Source organism: Leopardus geoffroyi, chromosome C1 (genome assembly GCF_018350155.1).
Source record: "Leopardus geoffroyi isolate Oge1 chromosome C1, O.geoffroyi_Oge1_pat1.0, whole genome shotgun sequence".
NCBI classification, from domain to species: Eukaryota; Metazoa; Chordata; class Mammalia; order Carnivora; family Felidae; genus Leopardus; species Leopardus geoffroyi.
In genome coordinates this window covers 42,495,033-42,516,980 of record NC_059328.1, presented here as the reverse complement: position 1 = coordinate 42,516,980, position 21,948 = coordinate 42,495,033, and the positions used below count along the sequence as shown (strand labels likewise).

The following is a 21,948-nucleotide window of genomic DNA, read 5'->3' as shown; positions in this document are numbered from 1 at the left end:
TCATGGCACAGACTTACGAATATTGGTTTGTGCAGCTATACCTAACACATAGTAGATGCTCAGAATGCTTGCTGAACAGAATCAACAAATGTCTTCCCACTAAACTGGAAGCTCTTTAAAGGCAGGGACCATACTTCCTAGCTGTTGTATTACTGGAACCAAGCCCTGGGTGAGGCACACAGTAGGCACTTGGAGATCCCCGAACAAACGAATGAATGAATGAAGAAATAAATAACTGCAGGCAGAAAATCATTAGGGCACAAAGCCGGCTCAGAAAAAAGTGTTGCACAAAGATCGTCACCAGTTTTAGGAAAGGAGTGAACATAGCAAGAGACGTGTCAGCCAAACAGCTTGAGGCCTCAATAGCTCAAGGATTTAGGTTCACTGCGCCCCCCCTTCCGGGATACGGGTGAGCGCAGACCTCCGCTGCCCGCCCCCAGGCCCCGCCCCTCCGCTGGCTCACGTGACCGCGGGGCGGGTGTGCAGAACCACCAGGGGAGGAGCGGCCGGCTAAAGGCGGCTGAGCGAGCAGGGGCCATGGCGGGCTTGGTGGACTTCCAGGACGAGGAGCAGGTGAAGTCCTTTCTGGAAAACATGGAGGTGGAGTGCAACTACCAGTGCTACCGCGAGAAGGACCCGAACGGTGAGCGCCTCCGGCGCAGCCTGGGGACACGTGGGGACGCATGGGGGAGGGGAGGGGGCTAGACGGGTCACTAGCAACCTCTGGAAGAGGTCTGGAAGGGGTCTCCGGCCGGGGACTCGTTGGGACGCAATGGGACGATAACGACGTTGTGTGTGTTGGAGAGGAACAGGTTGGGTTTCTCGAGGACCTGCGGGGATTGCAGCGGCGGCATACTAGGAGGGACAGAGCCTGGAGGCCGGGGCGGGTACGAAGAGAAGTGCTTGGGTGCTGGGGGTAGAGCGATGGGGATACATCAATGAACAGATAAAATTCCCTGTCCTTCTGGAGCTTACATTCTAGTGGAGGGAATTGGACAATAAACGTAAGGATATACATGAAATCGTGTGTTAGAATCTAGTCATTAGTGCAATGGGAAAAAAGGGCTGACGTATAGGGAGTTGAGGAGGGCAATTTTGAATTAAGGGTCAAAGGTAGTCATTGAGAAAGTTATATTTGAACTAAGCCTTGAAGGTCTGTGAGATCAATGCTAGGCAGAGGTAACATCTAGTGAAGAAAAGGCCCTGAGGCATGAATGTGCCCCTTGTGTTCTGGGAACATTGAGTTGACTTGAGTGTGTGGGTGGATATTGGTATCCAAAAGAGGTCACCCAGAGCAGCCTGGTGTGGGCTCGCCCACCAGGTGAGTGGTTTAGAAAGGGGGGAAAAATGACACTAGTCTTACCTTCTTTTTTTTTTTTTTTTTTATATTTTTACATGTTTATTTTTGAGAGAGAGAGAGACAGAGACAGAGTACAAGCAGGGAAGGGGCAGAGAGAGAGGGAGACACAGAATCTGAAGCAGGCTCCAGGCTCTGAGCTGTCAGCCCAGAGCCCAACCTGGAGCTCACACTCATAAACCGCAAGATCATGACCTGAGCTGAAGTCGGATGCTTAACCGACTGAGCCATCCAGGCACCCCACTAGTCTTATCTTCTAATAGCTTGCAATCTGGTTTCCAGAATATGATATAGCTATTTCTTGAAGCTAACCAACTAACCAGAGTTGCTCTGCAGTATGATGGCTTAATAAGAACCCAGGGTGGTTCTTTGAGGGCTCACCTGTGTCCTAAGAGGAGTTGGAGTCACTGAGGAGCAGGATTGTCGGGAAAGACTTCTGGGGGGAGGTCAGGAGGAGCAGGCAACTGTTGATAATGGAGGAGATGGTGGGAGAATAGAATGCTGTCTTCTGGAAGGTTGAAGCGAGACTGTAGTGTAGTTAAATAAGATTGAAGAGTGAGGTGTGTCAGGCCTTGAATGCCAGGGTAAGGCATTTAGACTATTCTGTAGGCAGTGAAGAGCCATACATGTTTTTGAGGAGAGAGTTCATGGTAATGTACTCTGGAGAGTATACTAAGCATTGGAATGGGGAAGGGTGGGCATACAAGGACTGGCTGCAGAACTTTAGACATAGAGCCTGAGAGGAGGCAATAGTGACTATACCTACTGTCTTTTGAAGTCATCATGATCTCTTACCAGGATAACTAAAATAGCCTTCTAACCTCTCTGTTTGCATGCTCATTCCCTTAAAATCTGTTATCTACCTTCAAACTGATAGTTAAAATTTCATTTTGTTCTAGTAAATGCTGTCTTATTAGATTTTTAAGTAACAAAACAACATGTTGGTTGTCACCATTACTGGAGTATACCCCCTCATGCATCTTGTTCTTCTATATTCATCTGGGCATATACAAACATATACTGGAATGACATTTATTTATTTATTTATTTATATTTACTTATTTTTGAGAGAGAGACAGAGCATGAGCAGGGGGAGGGGCAGAGACAGAGGGAGACACAGAATGGAAACAGGGCCCAAGGCTCCCAGCTGTCAGCGCCAAGTCTGATGCTGGGCTTGAACTCACGAACCATGAGATCATGACCCAAGCTGAAGTCGGATGCTTAACTGACTGAGCCACCCAGGTGCCCCCTGGAATAACCTTTTAAAAATGCAAATTGAATCATATCACTACTCTTCTTAATTTTTTTTTTAATATCCATTTATTTTTGAGAGAGAGAGTGCGCACGTGCGCAAGTAGGGGAGGGGCAGAGAGTGAGGGAGACAGAATCCATAGCAGGCTCCAGGCTCTGAGCTGTCAGTACAGAGCCTGACGTGGGGCTCGAACCCATGAACTGTGAGATTGTGACCTGAGCCGAAGTTGGACATTCAACCGACTTGAGCCACCCAGGGGCCTCTATCACTACCCTTCTTAAAACCCTCCAGTGATTTGCCATTGACCTGGAATAAAATCCTAACTCCTTCCTGTGTTCCACAATGCCCTGTTATCTCGTCCCCCTCTTTCTCTCTTCATTTCCTACCCCTTTTCTCCTCGATCCAGCCACATAATACCTTATTTGTACCAAGCTTATTCCCTCTTTGGGGTCTTTTAATTTATTGTTTCTTGTGCCTGGGACTTTCTGCCCCCTTCCTGTTTTATTGTCTTTAAATCATTAGTTCATTCTTGTTATTCACATTTCAGCTCAGACATTAAAGTCCTTACTAGGTCCTCCCCGATTGCCCAGTCTCGTAACTATTCCGGCAGTTTGCACAACAAACTATCTTACCCTGTTTTATTTCAATCACATAACATTTGTTACTGTTTAAATGTGTCTTAAAAAATATAAATGCATCTGGCTCACCTATCTACTTATTTTTTTCCCTCCTCTAGAATGTAATTTTTAGGAGGGGAAGTGACTGTATGCCCACCATCTATAACAGTGTGTGGTACATGGTCGCACATAGAAGCTCAAATATTTGTTGAAGGAAAATTAATGACATGAGTGTCATTTGGAATGAAGAAGGGACGGGGGGAGAGATGTTAAGAAGATACTCACTGGGATTAGAGACTGCTAAAAAGGGAGAGTCTGTTTCCAACTTCTTTAGTAGCTACCATTTCTACTCAGTCTTTGGGCTTCTCATTCTCAGCCTGGCTGAGGAATATAGTCAGGGAAACACCACTTTCTTGCTACTACAAAGACTAGCCCACGGACCCTTTTGGTTTTCGGTGTTTTATTGCTGAACTTCCTGGGAAGTTCCAAAGGTAGCAAAGTTTCAGTCATGAAAGGCAGTGGATCTTTGGCCCTGGCTAACAGGGAGCAGAAGGGCTCCACCAGAATGGCTGGTGACTGGTGGAGCCAGAATAGTGGCCACTGTCTCCCCAGACTGTACATGGCTCAGCCCTGGCTAAGGACAGACAATGCCAATTGTAGGAATGGCTGAGCACCACCTGCATTCTTTGTGGTGAGGTCACCTTGCTACACCTCAGGAGGACAGAAAGAAGCTGGTCCTCAATAAAAGACACATTCTGGCCTGCCACACCTCAGCCCTCCCCACTGCTGAGCAGCAACCCCTGACATGAAGAACAGCTCTTGCCTTCTCCTCACAGGATGCTATCGGTTGGTGGACTATTTGGAAGGGATCCAGAAGAATTTTGAGGAGGCTGCCAAGGTATTGAAGTTCAACTGTGAAGAGAACAAACACAGTGATAGCTGCTATAAACTGGGGGCTTATTATGTGACCGGAAAAGGTAAGGTGGTGCCTACTTTCTTTGGTCATTGTCATTGATGGTAGTACTGGCATGACATCCTGAGCCTCATGCTCAGGACCTCAGGGTCCTCACTGGCCAGGCTGTGGGCAAGCACATTGTGGGAAGATTTGGAGAGAGTTCAAGGTGGAAGAACATAGCCTTTCAAGTTAGGCAGACCTTAGGAAATATTATTAGCAAGAAGTGGGACCTTGGCCCATTCACTCTAACTCTGCCTCAGTTATATCACCTGTAAAATGGAGAAAAAATAGTACTTGCTATTAAGTAATATTAAATAAGTATAATAAGATAATGCAGGTAAAGACATCAGCATGTGCCTGCCACAGAGGAAGGGACCAATTATTAATTCTCTGCCATCTGTCTTTTCTCCTCATTCCCTAATTGCAGTTATCACTATAGTAGTGAGTAGTGTTTAAATCATCTACTGCTAAATAAGAAATTATTCCAACAAAGTTATTATTTCACATGGTTTCTATAGGTCAGGAATTTGGGATCTGCTTAGCTATATGCCCCAGGATCTCTAATGAGGTTGCAGTTAAGACATTAGCCAGGGAGTTGGGGCTAGAGTCATTTGAAGGCTTGACTGGAGCTAGAGTTTTCAGTTCTAAGATGGCTCACTCACATGGCTCTTAGGAAAGCCTTCTGTTCCTTTCTCGCTCTTATCAGGAGACCTCCATTTTTTGTGACAGGGATCTGTCTGTGGGCTGCTTATGTGTCATTTTGACATGGCATCTTGCTTTCCTCCATAGTGAGTGATCCAAAAGAGAGTGGGATGTTACTTTATTGAGCACACTTTTACTGTCTTTAGTGAGAGAATGAATTAAGTATGGACCAGTAGAGGGAGGGAAGAAGGACTCTAATACCTGTTACACCTGGGAGAGCTTGAGAAGCATCTTCAGAAGACACGGTGTCTTTTATGATCTACCCTTGGAGGTCACATGTTTTTCATTTCTATCACATTCTGTTTGTTAGAAGTGAATCAGTCCAGTCCACACTAATAGGAGAGAACTAACATCCAGGCTTTTGAAGGAAAGAATAGCAAAGAATTTATGGGCATATTTTAAAAACACCACAAATAGAGAATATGACCTTTGACAGGCAACTGTTTTTTTGAGGATTGTATGATTCATTGATCTCTTGTTCCCAGGGCCCAGCCAAGCCTGGTTAGAAAGATATTCAGTGAAAGTTTGATGAAGAGGGTGTCTTTTTAATTCTCTGGAGTTGTGTGAACTATTTCTGCTTTCACATGGGACGTGGGGCCTGTGGTAGTCACTATTTTGAAGAAAGTTTAGCATCAGCAGGAATATCAGCTTCCCTTGATGGAGCAGAGAGGCATTTTTTTGACCTAATAATTCTCCTAGTGTCCTTCCTAAGGAAATAACTGGAAATGCAAGTAAAAGTTATGTGAAAAGATACCCTAGTATTATTTATCTGGCAAAATTTTATTTTCATTAACTTACAGTTTACAGGTAATACACAATTTCATTAAAATAATGATTAAAAAAAAAACCCCTAAAACCTGTGTGCCAACAGTAGCAGCTTAGTTAAATAAATAATGTTACCTCCATTGGATGGAATGTTAATTAGCCCATTAAAAAATAATGTTTCTTTTTTTAATGTTTATTTATTTTTGAGAGAGTGCAAATGGGGGAGGAACAGAGAGAGGGAGACAGAGGATCCGAAGGGGGTTCTGTGCTGACAGGCTGATAGCAGCAAGCTTGATGTGGGGCTCAAACTCACAAACTGCAAGATCATGACCTGAGCTGAGGTTGGACGTTCACCCGATTTAAGTAATCTCCGCACCCAACATGAGGCTCAAACTCAAAACCCTGAGATTAAGGGTTACATGCTCTACCAACTGAGCCAGCCAGGCATTTTCCCCCACCCCCTTTAATGTTAAGTAATCTTTTTAAAACCGTTTTTTACTATATTTTTCACAAGGACTTTGAATTTCTTATTAGAGAAAACAAAAGAGGCCCTCAAATTGTTCTCTTATTAGACAAATTGATGTGATTAATGATTGTATATTGACATTTTTTTCTTTTAGATGTTACTTTATTGAGCACACTTTTACTGTCTTTAGTGAGAGAATGAATTAAGTATGGACCAGTAGAGGGAGGGAAGGAGGACTCTAATACCTGTTACACCTGGGAGAGCTTGAGAAGCATCTTCAGAGAGATATGTAAAATACTATAGAGGGTCAGTGCTGGGAGTGTGTGTTCAGTGTTGACACAGGGGGTGCTGTCGCAGAAGAGGCAGCATTCAAACTGGTCCTTGAAGGACAGAGTGTGGTTTGTTTGGTGGAGGTGGTAATAAGAGTTATCTCAGGCAAAGAGAAGGTATGTGGGTGTGAAAGAACACAGAGTGTTTAGAGATCAGTACTTAATCCTGTTAAATTTCTCTGGATGTTCAAACCAAAGTGGTCATGGAAGATCCTGTTAGCTGATCTTTGCTACTCAAGCCATTTTGGATTGCTGTTTAGCAGACCTTGGGCCCTGCCATGTTTAAAAGCCAAAACTGTTGACTCCCCCTGCCTAGTTCTGAGCCAAAGAATTTTCCAGTCTTTTTGCTTTTGCTTTTTGCTTTTTGCTTTGCTTTTGCTTTTTGCTAAAAAATCACCCCGTGTCCTTTCTTGACACAGACAGGTTAATAACTCTTTTACCAAGGATAGCTTGGGGCAAGGAAAAGAGTGGGAGGCCAAAGAACCCACTTTTAGACAGTGTAGCATCTGGCAAGGCATTTTCTTTCTCTGAGTAGCAATTTCTTTGTTGACAAAATTAGAGTAAGAAGGTCCACTCATACCTTCTTCATAGGATTTTTCTGAGCATCAAATGAGAATAGATGTGACTGCTTTGTTAAATTGTAAAACGTTTTATCAATGTGAACAGGTCTGGTTGTGCTGCAGAAGTTACTCTGGATTGCACACTTAGAGTGTGCACATCCAAGGAATACGTTGGCCAAATGTTTTCATATAGGAAATCAACTTTGAACTATTCTTGTGAAACAATCTATGTGTCCTATGAAAAGAAGTAGAAGTTAACTCTGACACATATGTCTTTGAGGAAATATGCAGCCAATAAAACAGATATTAAGAAGGGTTTCTAATGGGGCGCGAAGAAGGTTCATGATTACAAATGTAAAGAGACCAAATTGGGGCGACTGGCTGGCTCAGTCAGTAGAGCGTGGGACTCTTGATCTCACGGTTGTGAGTTTGAGCCCCGTGTTGGGCACAGAGATTACTTAAAAAAAAAAAAAAAAAAAAAAGAACAAACTACATAAAAAACTACATAGTGCTAGGAGGAAATACACCAAAAATTAAGTAATGATGGTCTCTAGGTGGTGGTAACAATAGATAACTTTTGTTTCCCTTCTGTTTAAGAGTCTTCAATTTCCTCTTCTAAAAAGTGGGATTGCTTTAGAGGAGGACATGAAAGCTCAGATAAGTTGATGACAATTGCAAATGAATCTTTTTTATCTAAAAAATTCATGTATGTATGTATGTATGTATGTATTTATGTATTTATTTATGAGAGAGCGTGAGTTGGGGAGAGGGGCAGAGGAAGAGAGAGAGCAAATCTTAAGCAGGCTCCACAGTCAGCACAGAGCCTGATGTGGGGCTCAATCCCATGACCTTGGGATCATGATCTGAGCTGAAATTGAGTCTGATGCTCAACTGACTGAGCACCCAGGCACCCCGCAAACAGATCTTTTATCTCTAATCTAGATTGCTTTTGTGAGCTTCAGACCACACGTACCTGATTTTTTATTAGACCTATCTACTTAGAATTATCATTGGCATGTCAAACTTAACAAATCAGGGGCACCTGGGTGGCTCAGTTGGTTAATGGTCTGACTTTGGCTCAGGTCATGATCTCACAGCTTGTGAGTTCAAGCCCTGTGTCAGGCTCTGTGTGGACAGCTCAGAGCCTGGAGCCTGCTTCAGATTCTGTGTCTCGCTCTCTCTCTGCCTCTCCCCTGCTTGCACTCTGTCTCTCTTTTTCTCTCAAAAATGAATAAACATTGAAAAAAAAATTTTTTTAACTTAAATCAGATATGGAATTCTTAATTGTTTTTTCTCACCCCAATTTATTATGCCCATTATCTTCTACCCTAGCAAGTGGATCTCTCTCTAGTAGTAGCTAATAGCCAGTTTATCTCCAAAATATGTCTCAAATCTGCCCTCTCTCCCTCTCCTGCATCATTCTTATCCAAGCTGCCTTCCTCTCCTGCTTGAATTACAGTTAGGAGATTAATGCAGGTCTCTAATCCTCTTTCCATAAGGAACTAAAATGAACTTTAAAAAAAAAGTTTATTTTATGATAGCATGAGCAAGGGAGGAGCAGAGAAAGAGAGGGAGAGAGAGAATCCCAAACAAGCAGGCTCCACACTCAGCATGGAGCCCGAAGTGGGGCTTCATCTCACGACTGTGAGATCATGACCTGAGCCAAAATCAAGCGTATGACATTTAACCAACTGAGCCACCCCGGCACCCCTAAAATGAACTTGTAAAAATATAAACCATGGACACTGTCTTGGGCTGAGCTGTGGTGGATGTTTTTGAGGGCAGCCAACCCATAGCCTGTGCTTTCTGTGGAAGCCTGAGTTGGCCTTTGTAGCTTTCTCCCTCTGTGTCACAACCCAGTCTTCCAATGACACTGCAGTTCACCAGCTGCCCACCTTAACAGATTCAAGAACAAGGGGAAAGACAGTATAAAAATGAGGTGGTGTCAAGTAGAAGTTAATATGGACCTGAGGAAAGCTAAGAAGGAAGACTGGATGCTGAAAAGGAGAAACGTAAGCTAATTTCCTAATAAATCTACTTCTCCACAACAACCAGGGCAGTGTAAGTTGATCTGTTAACAGCATTGTCAAAAGCATAAATAGCAACAATTTGGAAAGCCACCTCCAGGCTACTCAAGCTGCTAAGAAACTGCTTTCTGGGGAAAAGCAGCCCCCATAGAGAACATCATCTGGCTTGGTTTCATTCCAAAATTTGTGTCCTTTTTGGACAGAATTGTTTGTAATCCCATTCAGTTGAATCTGCTTGAGCTCTCACTAACATTGCTTCTAGAATATCAGAACAGACCAAGGCTGTGGTAGATAGAGGTGCTGTCCCAGCATTCATTTCTCCATTGACATCTTCCCATGCTCGCATCAGTGAACAAGCCGTATGAGCTCTAGGAAACATTGTACGCGATAGTTCAGTTTTCTGAGATTTGGTTTTCAAGTATGGTACATTTGACCCACTGTTGGCCCTTCTTGCAGTTTCTGATATGTCGTCTGTAGCATGTGGTTACTTAGGTAATCTTATCTGGACGCTTCCAAATTTTTGTTACAGAAAGGATCCTGTACTCCTGTAGATGCTGTTAAACAACTTCTTCCTATTTTAGTTCTTCTGCATTATGGTGATCCAGAAGTATTGGCAGATACCTGCTGGACCATTTCTTACCAGACTGGTGGTCCAAATGAGCAGATAAAAGTGGTTGTTGAAAGGGGAGTTGTGCCCCAACTTGTAATGCTTCTAAGAGCTCCTAAATTGTCAATTGTGACTTCTGTGCTAAGAGCCATAGGAAGTATTGTCACTGGGACAGATGAACCGACTCATGTTGTAATAGAAGTGGGAGCACTTGCCATCTTCCCCAGCCCCAAACTAATACTCAGAAGGAAGCAGTGTGGACAGTGTGAAACATCACAGCTGGTTGCCGGCACCAGACACAGCAAGTTGCGAATCATGGGTTAATCCCATTTCTCACTGGCATTCTAAGGAAAACTTTAAAACACAAAAGGAAGCTGTATGGGCTGTGACCAACTATTCAACTGGTGGGCCAGTTGAATAGATTATAAATCTTATTCATTGTGGTATAATAGAACCACTGATGAACCTCTTAACTGTGGAAGATGCTGGGGTTATTCTGAACGCTATTTCAAATATCTTTCAGGCTGCTAAGAAACTAGGTGAAACTGAGAAACTTAGCATAATGATTGAAGAAAGTGGAGGTTTGGACAAAATTGAAGCTCCACAAAACCATGAGTTTTATACAAAGCTTCACTGCACTCAACTGAGAAGTATTTCTCTGTAGAAGAAGAGGGGAAAAAAATGTGCCAGAAATTACCTCCAAATGCTATACATTCTCAGTTCAGGATTGCAGATCTGGAACCTTTAACTTTTAGATTGTACAGCTGAGGCAGAAAGTTGTTTGTTGTGTACTATGTTTGCTATACGTTTATCTTACTGTTTCTCTACTAAGAAGTCTTTTTATTTTTTATTTATTTTTACTTTTTATTTTATTTTAAAGAGAGAGAGTGCTCTTATAAGTGGGGAAGAGGAAGAGAGAGAGAGAGAGGGAAAGAGAATCCCAAGCAGGCTCCATGCTCAGTGCAGAGCCTGATGCAGGGCTCAATCCCATGACCCTGGGCTCACGACCTGAGCCAAATTCCAGAGTTGGCTGCTGAACTGACTGAGCTGCCCAGGTGCCCCAAAAACTCTTTTTAAAATTTTTAAATTTTACTTTATTTTTATGTTAGAGAAAGAGAGAATACAAGCTTGGGAGAGGAGCAGAAATAGAGAGAGAGCGAGTGCCTAGGTGGCTCAGTCAGTTACACATCTGACTTCGGCTCAGGATCAGATCACAAACTGATCTCTCAGTTTGTGGGTTCAAGCCCTGCATCGGGCTCTGTGCTGGAAGCTCGGAGTCTGGAGCCTGCTTCAGATTCTGTGTCTCCCTCTCTCTCTGCCCTTCCCCTGCTTACACTCTGTCTCTCTCTCTCAAAAATAAACATTAAAAAAAAATTTAAAAAAGAAGTAGAGAGAGAGAGAGAATCTTAAGCAGACTCCTTGCTCAGTGCGGATCCCAACATGGAGCAAGATCTCACAATCGTGAGAACATGACCTGAGCCAAAATCAAGAGTCACATGTTTAACCAACTGAGCCACCCAGGTGCGCCCCAAGAATTCTTTTTTTTTTTTAATTTTTTAAAATGTTTATTTATTTTTTAGACCAAGGGAGACAGAGCGCAAGTGGGGGAGGGGCAAAGAAAGAGGGAGACACAGAATCTGAAACAGGCTCCAGGCTCTGAGCTGTCAGCACAGAGCCCAATGCGGGGCTCGAACCCACGAACTGTGAGATCATGACCTGAGCCGAAGTCGGACGCTTAACCGACTGAGCCACCCAAGTGCCCCCCCCCCAAGAATTCTTTTTAAATGTGGTTTGCTATGATAGCATTTTTTACACTACAGTTCTACTTGAACAGTTCCAAGTTATGTATACTGTCTGAAGCTTCTCTTCTCAATAGGTTTCTTATTTCTGTGTGGAATTTCGTATCTTGCAGTATCCTATAAATGAAGATTAAATTCCACCCTTTTCTTTAGTTAAAAAGAAAAAAAAGAATATAAACCATAGATTGGATAAAATATATGAAAAACAGGCAGTGTAGTGCTGTGATCCTCAAGAAAAGGGAAACATAAAATGTGAGCCCCGTCCATGGTTACTTTTTCTGTCTGGAAGTTCTTTCCAGACTATCACAGAGATGGAAGCCAAAGAGAGCATGACAATTTTGCTGAACTGATGAGGCAGAAGTCAGAATTTCTGGTGAATAAAGCAGTTGGAATTTGAGGGACAGAATGCTAGAGAAGAAAGAAGCTATATTGAGAAGGCACTCCAGAAATCCATATAGGAGTACTTTTAGGTCTTTGGCCTAATGTTAAGCAGCACATGCATAGAGGGAGACTGAGAGACCTTCATTGAAAAGCTACTGGGGAGCTGTGAACTGAGAAGAGGTTCCAGAGGTTTCACAGTAATGGGAGTGGTTTGAATTCCAACCAGCCCGAGTGGAGAGACATTGAACACTACATTCAACTGAGATTGCCCTAGTAGCAAGACTGTTCTATAATCTGCTCTAACAAAACTTACAAACAAGTGCCATAGGGATTTTGGCTACCAGAACAAAAGTTCAACAACCTTCAAAGGAATATAGCAAAATCCAGATTGAACAATGTATCATGTACAGTGTTTAGCATAAAATAAGAAATTGCTAAACAGAAAAAAAGCAGTCAACAGAAACACCTAGATATGACAGAGATGTTGAAATTAACAGTTAAATATTTTAAAACAGGTGTAGTAGGGGCGCCTGGGTGGCTCAGTCAGTTAAGCATCCAACTTTGGCTCAGGTCATGATCTCACGGTCCATGAGTTCGAGCCCTGCATCGGGCTCTGTGCTGACAGCTCAGAGCCTGGAGCCTGCTTTGGATTCTGTGTCTCCCTCTCTCTGACCCTCCCCCGTTCATGCTCTGTCTCTGTTTCAAAAATAAATAAACATTAAAAAAAAATTTAAAACAGGTGTAATAAATATTTTTTTTTAAAATTTTTTTTTTTTTTTAACGTTTATTTATTTTTGGGACAGAGAGAGACAGAGCATGAACGGGGGAGGGGCAGAGAGAGAGGGAGACACAGAATCGGAAACAGGCTCCAGGCTCCGAGCCATCAGCCCAGAGCCCGACGCGGGGCTCGAACTCACGGACCGCGAGATCGTGACCTGGCTGAAGTCGGACGCTTAACCGACTGCGCCACCCAGGTGCCCCTTTTTTTTTTTTTTTTTTTTTTAATTTTTTTTTTTTTTTTTAACGTTTATTTATTTTTGGGACAGAGAGAGACAGAGCATGAACGGGGGAGGGGCAGAGAGAGAGGGAGACACAGAATCGGAAACAGGCTCCAGGCTCCGAGCCATCAGCCCAGAGCCCGACGCGGGGCTCGAACTCACGGACCGCGAGATCGTATAAATATTTTTAAAAGTTAAAATAAAATATGGGCATAATGAGTGAATAGTTAGGAAATCACATTAGAGAAATTAACACTTGAACCAAATGAAATCCTACAGTAGAAAAACATAATATTTGAAATGAGAAGTTACTTGACAGGCTTAATAGCAAAATAGACAATTTGAAAGATTGGTGAACTTGAATATAGGATTATAGATATTACCCAAAATGAAGTGATGAGAAAAAAAAAAGAGCCTCAACCTGTAGGAGTCAGTATTCTTCAACCTAACACATGTATATCAGAGTCCCAGAAAGAAAAGAGATTGGGGCAAAATATGTATATATTTGAAGAAATAACAGCAGAAAAATTTCCAAATTTGATGAAAAGTATCAGTCTGCTGATCCATGGCACTCACTGAACCCAAGGAGGGTAACCAATGAAATTATACCTAGACACATTATTACCAATTTGGTGAAAAACGAAGATAAAGAGAAAATCTTAAAAGCCATCAGAGAAGGGCACCCAGGTGGCTCAGTCAGTTGGGTGTCCAACTCTTGATTTCAGCTCAGGCCATGATGGGTCATGGGATCAAGCCACGTGTTGGGAACTCTCTCTCTCTCTCTGTCCCTCTCTCTCTCTCTGCCTCTCCCCTGCTTGTCTCCCCATGTGGACTCTATCAAAAAAAATTTTTTTTTAATTTTTAAAAATTTAAAAAAAAAAGGCAATCAGAGAAAGACTTTGAAGGGAATAGTGGTGAGAACAACTCCTGACTTTTCATCAGAAGCAACATAAGCCAGAAGACAAAACAACATCTTTAAGGGATGAAAGAAAAAACTATCCAACATGAATTCTACTTTAGCAAAAATGTCTTTAAAAATGAAGATGGGGGCACCTGGTGGCTCAGTCGGTTAAGCGTCCAACTCTTGATTTCAGCTCAGGTCACAATCTCATGGTTCATGAGATCGAGCCCATGTCCGGCTCTGCACTGACATCATGGAGCCTGCTTGGGATTCTCTCTCTCCCTCTCTCTGTCTCTGCCCCTCCCCCACTCTTGCACATGTACTCTTTCTCAAAATAAATAAACATTAAAAAAATAAAAATGAAGATGAAATAAATTCATTTTCAGATAGACAAAAGCTCATGGAATGAATCATTAGCAGACCTGCACCACAAAAAATGTTAAAGTCGTTTGGATTGAAAGCAAATGATAACAGATGGAAACTAAGATTCATACATAAGAATAAAGCACATTAGAATATGTATGCAGATATGAGACTTTTTTCCTCATTTCTTAATATCTCTAAAAGACTGTTTAAAACAAAAATAATGGCAGTGTATTGTGAGGTTTATATATAGAAGTAAAATTAAAAAGTATACGTAGAAGTAAGACATAATAGCAATAATACAAAGGATGGAACTGTGGTAAATGAATAAAAATGTATTTTAAGATTCTTACATTATATGTGAAGTGGTATAATATTTGTGGTAGATTGTGATAAATTAATGTTATATGTTCACTAGATAAGTCACTGAAGAGGGAAGTATAACTAAAAAACCAGTGATAAGAATGACATGGATTATTAGAAATACACAATTCAAGGCTCAGCTGGCTAAGCATTCAACTTCAGCTCAGGTCATGATCTCATGGTTCATGGGTTCGAGCCCCGCGTCGAAATGTGCTGATAGCTCAGAGGCTGGAGCCTGCTTCATATTCTGTGTCTCCCTCTCTCTCTGTCCTGCCCCCACTCATTCTCTCTCTCTCTCTCTCAAAAAATGAATAAACATTAAAAAAAAATTCAAAGAAATACACGATTCAAGGCACCTGGCTGGCTGGGTTAGTGGAGAGTGTAACTCTTTATTTAAAAAAAAAATTTTTTTTTTAACATTTATTTTTGAGACAGAGAGAGAGCATGAACAGGGGAGGGTCAGAGAAAGAGGGAGACACAGAATCTGAAACAGGCTCCAGGCTCTGAGTTGTCAGCACAGAGCCCGACGCGGGGCTCGAACCCACGGACCGCGAGATCATGACCTGAGCCGAAGTCGGACGCTTAACCGACTGAGCCACCCAGGCACCCCGAGTGTGACTCTTAATCTCAGGGTTATGGGTTTGAGCTCCACGTTGAATGTAAAGATTACTTAAAAGTGAAATAAAATCTTTTAAAAAAGAAATACACAATTCCAAAGAATGCAAGAAAGGAGAAAAAACAAAAAGCATTTGGGACAAATGGGAAATAAGTAAGATTATAGATTTTAACCCAGCTATAATCAACAATTGCATTAAATGTAAGTAAACACTCCAGTAAAAGGCATAGATTGTTAGGCTGTGTATAAAAGCAAGACCTATATCCTATTTAAATATAAGGTGGCACAAATACACTCTCAGAACTGAAAGAACTCAGGGGAAATAGAATCTATGTATGAGTTTTTCTGGAAAAATCTATTTGATAACCAATAAAGAAGTTAATCAAAAGAAACAATTCAGGAATGGAGAAGCTCTAATGAAAAGACTGGTGATGAGTGGAATCCATTTAGAATGACTATTGGGCTTATTAGGTTACTGAATAGAATGTAAATAATATAAACCTTTAGAGCATAGAAACGCCACAATGTTTCCCGGACACTTATTATGTATGTGCCAGGCTCTTTGTAAAAACGCATTTAAGCTTCTAACATATGAAGTAGGTACTGTTTTCCTTATTTTACAGGTGAGGAAAATGGAGGCTTATAGAGGTTAAGTAACTTGCCTAAAGTCACACAGCCAGCAAGGAATGGAGCCAGGACTGGAGCCTAGGTTTTCTGGCTACAGAGTCCAGGCTTCTGTTAACCACTGTGCTATGCTGTCTTCCTAAATTAAAATAATAGAGAAGTAACAAAAAGTAGAGGGCGGGGGAGGAAAGATGGAAGGAAATGTGAGACACCAGTATCCTCACCTTTTATAGTTGTGAGTTAGTACTTCTTAGATTTAGTTAAGGGGCACCTGGGTGGCTCAGTTGGTTAAGCATCCGACTCTTGATTTCAACTCAGGTCATGATCTCATGGTTCGTGTGACTGAGCCCCACATCAGGTTCTGCACTGATAGCACGAAGCCTGCTTGGGATTCTGTCTCTCTCTGCCCCTCCTCTGCTCTCACACATGTGAAATAAATAAATAAACTTTAAAAAATAAAATTAGCATATACAATCCAATTTTTCAAAGTACATACTTCTATCTAGCTGTCCATTCAGCCAGCCAGCATGTAATCTGAATATATACTACAAAGCTAACTGGAATGGTATTCTCTTAATGATAATGATGGTTATTTTTAGGTGGTAGATTTGGAGTGATTTCTTTAAAAAATAATGTTAAAAGATAGTGTTTGTATTTTTTGAGAATGAGTGATAGTACATAGGGATTTGAAATTTTCCATTAAAAAGAAAAATCTAAAAACTAAAGAGAAAATTGAGCCCTGTCACCACCATTGCTTAAAGTCACCCATTATCAGTTTCCCATAATTTCTAAGATAAAGTACAGGATCCTTAATAAGATGCGTCAGACCTGTGAGCTGACCCTTACCTGTCTCTACAGCCTTTTTTCCCTAGCGATTTCTGGGTTCTAGACATATGAGCTTTTTTTCTCTTTGTATCCTATTCCTCCTGCTTAGAACAATTCTTACTCCATTTTTTTTTTCCTTCTTTTTTTCCCCATTATATTACATCTCAAATATCACTTCTTTGGGGAGACTTTCCTTGATCTTAACCTGGTCTAAGTCAGAGCCATGATACATTCTCATAGCATCCTGGACTTTTCTTCCAAATGCTTGTCACACTTAAAATCATACATTAGGTTGTGTGGTTGTTAAATATCTGTTTCATTAGATTATAAGGGTAGGGACTGTGTCTGTTTATTCCAGAACCTAGAACAGTAGTTGGCAAATAATATGTATTCAATATACATTTAATGAACATTTAACAAAGTGCTTATAAGATCACATGTTCTCCCTATAATCCCATGAGGTAGTTCTTATAGTACCCACCTTTCACCTCCTTTAGGGGTGGTCTGCCTCATAAGATATCATTTGAACAAAAGATTCCAAGGCTGGAAAGTCTTTGTGCTATATACCAGGCCACCTTCCTTTCATGGTGCCTTAGCTCAAAATGTATGAACATTATTCAGGAATTAGTCTCTAACTTTGGCCTCAGACATGCAGGTTCTGCCCTGGTTGGGTTTATTTTTTTCTTCCCTTTCCTTCCTCCCAGGTGGACTGACCCAGGACCTGAAAGCTGCCTCCAGCTGCTTTCTGATGGCGTGTGAGAAGCCTGGAAGGAAGTCTGTGGAGGCATGTCACAACGTTGGTCTCTTGGCACATGATGGACAGGTCAATGAAGATGGCCAGCCTGATCTGGAGAAGGCCAGAGACTACTACACAAGGGCCTGTGAAGGCAGCTATGCCTCCAGCTGCTTCAATCTCAGTGCCATGTTCCTGCAGGGTGCCCCTGGCTTTCCCAAGGACATGGGCCTGGCATGTAAATACTCAATGAAAGCCTGTGACTTGGGCCATGTCTGGGCCTGTGCCAATGCCAGCCGCATGTACAGGCTGGGGGATGGTGTAGATAAAGATGAGGCAAAGGCCGAGGTGCTAAAAAACCGGGCCCGGCAGCTGCACAAAGAACAGCAGAAAAATGTCCAGCCTTTGACATTTGGGTAGTGTGGCCCATGCTTCTAAGTAACACACAGCTTGAGGCTGGCACCTCCTATGTCTTACCTAGCCCTTGAAGGTCAACCTGCTGGAGCAGGAAGACTTGGGACTTAATGTCAGTAGCTCTGGTTACATAGACCCATTACCCCAGAGTGTCACCTACTAGGTTGTAGCCTGAAATGTTTATTTCAGTCAGTATTCTTTCATCTGTTGTGTTCTGTGAAGACACACACATTTATGGGATTTTATGTCTCAGAGTCTGTGCTCTGTGAAAAAAGGCAAACTAGAGAGCAGTAGAGACTGGGCGGGGGGTGGAGAGGGGAGACAAAGAGCAGGAAGACTCAGCAGCCACAGTGCCTGAAGGAATCAGACCTTATTATTATCATTATTATTATTTTAGTTGGGAGGGCTTGAAAATCAGAGTCTTGACTTACATAATAGAGGGCTTAAGGAGCTAAGAACAGTTAAATAGTCACGACTTCCACCCTCTGACTTATGTAATCATTGGTGTGGGCTTCCTTTTTGCCTTTAGAGTCAGAGCTTCAATAAATTCTTAGAGATTGGGACGGATGTGCAGCATAAAAGTTAAAGGTCATTATGCTTCAGGATTGCCAAAGAGGATGAAATATAAGCTGTGCTTTAGCGGAGGCATCCACAGTTGAAAATTAGCATCCCCAGTCCACTCACCTGGCATTGCTCATCATGCTGAAGGACAGATTATTCCCAAAGCAACTTCACCTAGGGATTTGTAAGCAAAGGTTTTGTGACACATTTTGTCCCTCAGAACTGGATCTTTTTAACTGTCTCTGTGAATAAACTATTGTGATTGATTAGTAGTTTGTGTTACTAGTTTCTCTCCAGATTCTGGGTAGGGTAGAGATGTTCTTTGTGGTGGTTGTGCTTTTTCTTTTAAGGTAAACCTTTGCCTTTTCTATTATCTTCCTAACCCGTCACTAGGGGGCAAGCTTGTCATTTTCCTGCAATAACAGGACTGGTCTGTCACCACCTACTGTTTCTGAGCTTCCAGTTTTGCAGCTGTTCTACAAGGAAGGCATGCAATGTAGATGAAGGTTTGTAAGCTCGGCCTGCCAGTTTCTCAAGTTGTTGGAGGAAAGGGACCTTCCCAGGAGCAGATAAGTTTTAAAAAGTGAGTTTATTTTTAAAATGTGAAGTAGTTTTTGTTTGGTTTAAAATAAACTCTGTAAGCCAACAAGCATATGAAAAGATGCTCAACATCGCTAATTATTAGGGAAATGCAAATCAAAACCAGAATGAGATAATTATCCCACACTTGTCAGGACGGCTGTTCTATTAAAAAAAAGGGGGGTGCTCCCTGTGTGGCTTAGTCGGTTGAGTGTCCGACTTCGGCTCAGGTCATGGTCTCATGGTCTGTGAGTTCGAGCCCTACGTTGGGCTCTGTGCTGACAGCTCAGAGCCTGGAGCCTGCTTCGGATTCTGTGTCTCCCTCTCTCTCTGCCCCTCCCCCACTCATGCTCTATCTCTCTCTCTTTGTCAAAAATAAATAAACATTAAAAAATAATATAATAAAAAAGACAAACATTTTCAAGGATATGGAGAAATTGGAACCCTTACACATTGTTGGTGGGAATGTAAAATGATATAGCCACTTCAGAAAACAATATAGTGGGGGGGGGGGGGAAGAAAACAATATAGTGGTTCCCCAAAAAATTAAACATAGAATGGCCATATCATCTAACAGTTCCATTTCTGGGTGTACCTATGTTCATAGCAACATTTACAGTTGCCACAAAGCAGAAGCAAACTCAGATGTCTATCAGTGAGTGAGTGGATACACAAAATGTGGTGTATACATACAATGGAATATCACTCAGCCTTAAAAGGAAGGAAAATCTGACCCATGCTACATGGATGAACCTAAAAGACAGGCTACATGAAATAGCCATCACAAAAAGACATACTGTGTAATTTCATTTACATGAGGTATCTAGATCTACTCAGAGAGAGAGTAGAATGGTGGTTGGCACAGGCTGGGGGAAGGGGAAAATGGGAAGTTATTTAATGGTTATAGAGTTTGAATTTTGCAAGATGAAATAGTTCTGGAGATTACTTGCACAAAAATGCGAAGTAGTTAACACTACTGAACTATACATTTAAAAATGATTAAGATGGTAAATTTTATGTGCATTTACCACAATAAAAAAATGTAAACATTTAATTTTTTTTAATGCAAGGTTTGAAGTTTTCGGTTATAAAAGCGGTATGTTTTCATGAAATGCATTTTGGAACATGGCAGAGGAAACAATTACCCATCACTATCCTTTACAACCTACTAGCATTCTTTGGCCCAATAGTGTTGTCGTTTAATTACTTTTTAAAGAATTACATCTTTCCAATTAAATTATTGGTATTGTAATTTTGAAGAGTTCATTTGATTTTTGGTAGCAGATGTACTGGGTTATTTTTTTATGGACCAGTTCCTGCCTGGGACCTAAGGTGCCTGCCTTCCTTGGATCACATAGTGAGATGGGGCTGAAAGCAAGAGAGTAAGCATTAACAGTTTCAAAATGTATACTTCACAAAAGTTATTAAAATGTAAAGAGTAAGAATTTACTGCCCAGAAAGGTCCCAAGGCCATTTCATACCCAAGTCGCTCTGGGAAGGAATGGATTGATAAAAGCCAGCATGGTTGAGTTTCTCACTTTTGTGCAACGTTTGAGGCAAGGTTTGAAAATGGGTTTCCAGACTCTGTTCACAGCAAGCTACTCATTACCGTGTCCTCTGGCTAGCAGGCATTTGAATCATCATTAGCAACTATTTCTAATGTGTTTCCTCTGTGCCAGGCTTGGCCTGGATAGTCTAATGAAGAAGTTTCCTAATTGACTAGTGGTTTGTGTTTTCACTAAAATTTCATAGTGCAGTGCTCAGTGTTGTGAGAAAGGGAAGCAGGAGTCTCAGAGACAGAGGGCCTAGAGGTTTGGGTTTTATCTTGTTGGTCATGCAGAGTCACTGAAGGGTTTTGAGCAGGAAATTAGATCACCCTACTGTGGAAAACGAATTGGAGAGCAATGTGGGGGTAGAAGGGGGTGGAATCAAGCCTGGGGTTAAAAAAGAACCCAAATTTCTAGCCTGAGTACCTGGGTGAATGGGGGAGGGGGAGGGGTCCCCTTCATATTGATGTGGAGTGAAATGAGGAGGGGGACAAAAAACTTCTTAGAGCCGTTCAGTAAAATTTTTTTAATTTAGAAATAAATTGCATTTTAATTTGTTAAAGTTTTACACAATTGCCTGAAAAAATTTTGTGAGAGGCAATGTGGTAGAGGGAAAATGCCTAGATTTCAGATCCTACAGATGTGGGCAACTCTGGATTAGTCAAAGGCATACTAATAAGCATGAGTAATTAGGGCACCTAACAAAGAATGAGAAGATATAAATCAATAATTTTGTATTTTTAAAAAACATCAAATAACCACTTGATGTGAAAAAAAAGGTAAACATTTTTGGCTTTCTGATACTGATTTTGCAGTTTAGATCTCTTATTTTAAATTTATTATTAGGGTTGGGGAGGGGAGGTACCAGACTCTTTCCAGGTCTTAGGTCTAAAGGTCTTAACCTGGATTCTGATCTGGGTTTTGCCTTTATTGGCTCTGTGACCTTGGACAAGTTATCTGACCTATGGGTCTTGGTTTTGTTACCTATAACATGGGGATAGAAGATTTTTATGGGACCATATTTTATAATTAGGTCATTGTTTTCTCTCCATGTGTCAGTGTTAACTTGTGAAGGTGTCTAACTTTTAAGACAGTCTCCCTTTGCTGCCATTCTTTTAATATCCAGGGAGCTGATGGTGAGGCTCTCTAGAGGTATTCAGGGCCTAAAACAGCTGCTCTACAGGCCTGGAGAAGGGTGTGGGGGGTGGGGCCTGCCTCCTGCCGCTGCTGCCGCCTCCTCCTCCTCCTCCTCCTCCTCCTCTTGCTCCTCCTCCTCCTCCTCCTTCTCTGTGGCCCCAGTGGAGACAGAGTCACTGAGAAGACTTGCACCTGCTGGGGCCTGGAGTGGAAACTATTCCCAGCTGGTGCCCCTCCCCAGGCTTAAGGAATGGTGATTGTATTACAGTTTATAAATCAGGCCTCCCCACTGTCTGAAGAGGAAAGGCCAAAATTCTTTGCCTAACATATAAGTCTCCCTGCCCCCATGATACAGTCCCTCCTTGCCTCCATATTTAGCTCCATCTTCCTAACTTGGGAGCTGCTTGTAGTCTCTGCACCACTGCTAAAAAAAAAAAAAAAAAATTAACAACAAAACACCCTGGCTGTTT

General features: G+C 41.9%; 1 protein-coding gene across 1 annotated transcript; it reads left to right on the top strand.

Moving 5' to 3' along the window:
• Positions 1-457: 457 nt before the first annotated feature.
• Positions 458-18,487, top strand: LOC123597898 (cytochrome c oxidase assembly factor 7). Its single transcript, XM_045477419.1, has 3 exons — positions 458-643; positions 4,063-4,203; positions 17,212-18,487. The coding sequence occupies exons 1-3, from the start codon at positions 538-540 to the stop codon at positions 17,658-17,660; spliced, it is 696 nt and encodes a 231-aa protein (XP_045333375.1). The 5' UTR covers positions 458-537; the 3' UTR covers positions 17,661-18,487.
• The last annotated feature ends 3,461 nt before the right edge of the window (positions 18,488-21,948 follow it).